General features: G+C 43.0%; 1 protein-coding gene across 1 annotated transcript; it reads left to right on the forward strand.

The window, feature by feature from the left end:
* Window positions 1–1,831: 1,831 nt before the first annotated feature.
* On the forward strand, window positions 1,832–3,903 carry LOC120038319 (zinc finger protein 420-like; the record flags this gene model as incomplete). Its single annotated transcript, XM_038984112.1, has 1 exon — window positions 1,832–3,903. A coding segment is annotated over one exon (1,704 nt), but the record flags the coding sequence as incomplete, so codon positions are not given.
* Between the last annotated feature and the right edge of the window lie 406 nt (window positions 3,904–4,309).

The raw sequence follows: 4,309 nt of genomic DNA on the forward strand, positions 1-4,309 counted from the left end.
ATTCTGAGAAGGTTAGTGAAAAAATGTATATCTTTTGGTGACTTATACTAATCGCTATGTTTTTGCTTGAATCAATGCTGTTGTGATGTTTGCTATTGTGGTAAGCTAATATAACGTTATATTGTGTTTTCGCTGTAAAACACTTAGAAAATCTGAAATATTGTCTGGATTCACAAGATCTGTGTCTTTCAATTGCTGTACGCTGTGTATTTTTAAGAAATGTTTTATGATGAGTAATTAGGTAATACACGTTGCTCTCTGTAGTTATTCTAGTCGCTTTGGTGAGTTTTGTGATAGTGGCTGCAATGGTAAACTATGATTTATACCTGAAATATGCACATTTTTCTAACAAAACATATGCTATACAATAAATATGTTATCAGACTGTCATCTGATGAAGTTTTGTCTTGGTTAGTGGCTATTTATATCTTTTTTGGTCGAATTTGTGATAGCTACTGATGGAGTAAAAAACTGGTGGAGTAAAAAAATGGTGTCTTTTGCTAACGTGGTTAGCTAATAGATTTACATATTGTGTCTTCCCTGTAAAACATTTTAAAAATCAGAAATGATGGCTGGAATCACAAGATGTGTGTCTTTCATCTGGTGTCTTGGACTTGTGATTTAATGATATTTAGATGCTAGTATTTACTTGTGACGCTATGCTAGGCTATGCTAGTCAGCTTTTTTACTGTGGGGGGTGCTCCCGGATCCGGGTTTGGGAGGAATTAGAGGTTAAGGGGGGGGGGGGGGGGGGGGGGTTAGAAGGATTACTTTATCCTAACCTAGGTATTCCTTAAAGAGGTGAGGTTTCAGGTGTCTCCGGAAGGTGGTGATTGACTCCGCTGAACTGGCGTCGTGGGGGAGTTTGTTCCACCATTGGGGTGCCAGAGCAGCGAACAGTTTTGACTGGGCTGAGCGGGAACTGTACTTCCTCAGAGGTAGGGAGGCGAGCAGGCCAGAGGTGGATGAACGCAGTGCCCTTGTTTGGGTGTAGGGCCTGATCAGAGCCTGAAGGTACAGAGGTGCCGTTCCCCTCACAGCTCCGTAGGCAAGCACCATGGTCTTGTAACAGGTTTTAATGTGTTTGAGCCAATCAGTTGTGTTGTGACAAGGTAGGGGTGGTATACAGAAGATAGCCCTATTGGGTAAAAGACAAAGTCCATATTATGTCAAGAACAGCTCAAATACGCAAAGAGAAACAACAGTCCATCATTACTTTAAGGACCATCACAGGAATGGAAAGCCCAGAGTTACTTCTGATGCATAAGTTCATTAGAGTTACCAGCCTTAGAAATTGCACCCCAAATAAACGCTTCACAAAGTTCAAGTGCTTTGTATCTTGTGCTTTGTATTTTCGACGTAAAAACAAGTTTTGGACTTCCACACAAAATTACTTCTTTAGTTTTTTTATGTTTAAGGAAGTGTGTAGGTCACATTCTGTATCATACAGCTATGAAAGTTATATATTTAGAACCACCTGCTTCTTTGGAATCTAGCGACGTCTGTGTCTTCAGTGTCCTAGAACTGTCTATTTTTTTGTGTTCTGACTTGTAAAACAGGATGAATAAAATAAGTAATGTAAACATAGCAGTAATTGCCAGGAAGCTCTACATTTGTTTTAAAATCACACTATAATTGTTAAAACTGGCCTCAGGTTATTGAGAGATCTGATTTAGGATTTACCCTCGTAGCAAGGTTGTTTTATCATGTGGAGGTTTCATTCGGGTCTCTATTTAAAAATAACACAGTGTCTTTGGCAGGAGAAAGACCAGACTCAGAGGAACCAGAGCCAGGGACGTCCGAACCAGCAAGACGACACCAGTGCTCCCACTGTAGAAAGGGTTGTAACCGGTTATGGAACCTGAAACAACACGAGAAAATACACACAAGGGAGAAGCCTTACCACTGCTCCCAGTGTGGAAAGAGTTTTAAGCTTTTAGGAACCCTTAAAGCCCACGAGAAAATACACACAGGGGAGAAGCCTTACCACTGCTCCCAGTGTGGAAAGAGTTTTAAGCTTTTAGGAACCCTTAAAGCTCATGAGAGAATACACACAGGGGAGAAGCCTTACCACTGCTCCCAGTGTGGAAAGAGTTTCAAACGGCCTTGTCGTCTGAAACAACACGAGAGAATACACACAGGGGAGAAGCCTTACCACTGCTCCCAGTGTGGAAAGTGTTCCAGCAGTTTAGGGGAGCTGAAACGACATGAGATAATACACACAGGGGAGAAGCCTTACCACTGCTCCCAGTGTGGAAAGAGTTTCAAACGGCCTTGTCATCTGAAACAACACGAGAGAATGCACACAGGGGAGAAGCCTTACCACTGCTCCCAGTGTGGAAAGTGTTTCAGCAGTTTAGGGGAGCTGAAACGACATGAGATAATACATACAGGGGAGAAGCCTTACCACTGCTCCCAGTGTGGAAAGAGTTTTAAGCTTTTAGGAACCCTTAAAGCCCACGAGAAAATACACACAGGGGAGAAGCCTTACCACTGCTCCCAGTGTGGAAAGAGTTTTAAGCTTTTAGGAACCCTTAAAGCTCATGAGAGAATACACACAGGGGAGAAGCCTTACCACTGCTCCCAGTGTGGAAAGTGTTTCAGAAGTTCAGGGGAGCTGAAACGACATGAGAGAATACACACAGGGGAGAAGCCTTACCACTGCTCCCAGTGTGGAAAGAGTTTCAATCGGTCAGGGGACCTGAAACAACATGAGAGAATACACACAGGGGAGAAGCCTTACCACTGCTCCCAGTGTGGAAAGAGTTTCAAACGGCCTTGTCAACTGAAACAACATGAGAGAATGCACACAGGGGAGAAGCCTTACCACTGCTCCCAGTGTGGAAAGTGTTTCAGCCAGAAAGGAGGCCTGACCCAACACGAGAGAATACACACAGGGGAGAAGCCTTACCACTGCTCCCAGTGTGGAGAGTGTTTCAAACGGTCAGGGGAGCTGAAACGGCACGAGAGAATACACACAGGGGAGAAGCCTTACCACTGCTCCCAGTGTGGAAAGTGTTTCAGCCAGAAACGAGGCCTGACCCAACACGAGAGAATACACACAGGGGGGAAGCCTTACCACTGCTCCCAGTGTGGAGAGTGTTTCAAACAGCCAGAATGTCTGAAACGGCACGAGAGAATACACACAGGGGAGAAGCCTTACCACTGCTCCCAGTGTGGAAAGTGTTTCAACCAGAAAGGAAGCCTGACCCAACACGAGAGAATACACACAGGGGAGAAGCCTTACCACTGCTCCCTGTGTGGAAAGTGTTTCAGCCAGAAAGGAGGCCTGACCCAACACGAGAGAATACACACAGGGGAGGAGCCTTACCCCTGCTCCCAGTGTGGAAAGTGTTTTAAACAGCCAGAATATCTGAAACGGCACGAGAGAATACACACAGGGGAGAAGCCTTACCACTGCTCCCAGTGTGGAAATAGTTTTAAGGTGTTAGGAACCCTTAAAGCTCATGAGAGAATACACACAGGGCAGAAGCCTTACCACTCCTCCCAGGGTGCAAAGTTTTTGCCCATTTAGGAAGCCTGGAAGAACAAATGAGACTACACACAGAGGAGAAGGCTTAGAAATTGCTCAGACTGGGAAAACATTACTCATCACAGTCACTTGAACGTCATGAGAGAATCCACACAGAAGAGAAGAATTACTTGTATATTGATATTTCACATCTCATTGACTTAAAATTCTTCAGAGAACATACACAGTGCTCCCATTGTCTTATATTGTTGACTGATAATGTGTTTACTTGTTTTTACCGTATGAAATTAAATGGTACAAGGTATACTCAAACATATATTTGTTTGTTTTTATTAGAAAACATGAATTTAATATGGAGTATGTCAGTTTGAATATAAAGTAGATCAGATTCCATGTGTTTAAATGGTCCTTTTTAAAACTCTTTGTGTGTGTTTATCTGGGTGTGTCATTCCTACAGCACTACAGATAATACAGTGATATTTGGATGTGATGCATTTGTTCCATTGTTTACATTTGCATTGTTGGCCCACTGATGATTTAATGAAATTCAAATATTCAGACTGTAACGGAAAATGTTAATTGTATGTGTGTTCACATAACTGATTATGTGACTAACCTTGTGAAACTGTCCTATTATAATCTCCTGTTCTTGGGACCATCATTATGTGTTGCAAACCAGCTGAACCTGCGTCCTTGTATGATTAAAGTCCCTCCCAGGAACAGGAAACTATAAAGATATGTGCTCATCACCCAATGCTTCAGGAATTCAGACTGTCTACACTGCGCTGTGTAACTGTTATTCTCTCTGAGCTCAGA

The sequence above is a fragment of the Salvelinus namaycush genome, unplaced genomic scaffold, assembly GCF_016432855.1.
Source record: "Salvelinus namaycush isolate Seneca unplaced genomic scaffold, SaNama_1.0 Scaffold213, whole genome shotgun sequence".
NCBI lineage: Eukaryota > Metazoa > Chordata > Actinopteri > Salmoniformes > Salmonidae > Salvelinus > Salvelinus namaycush.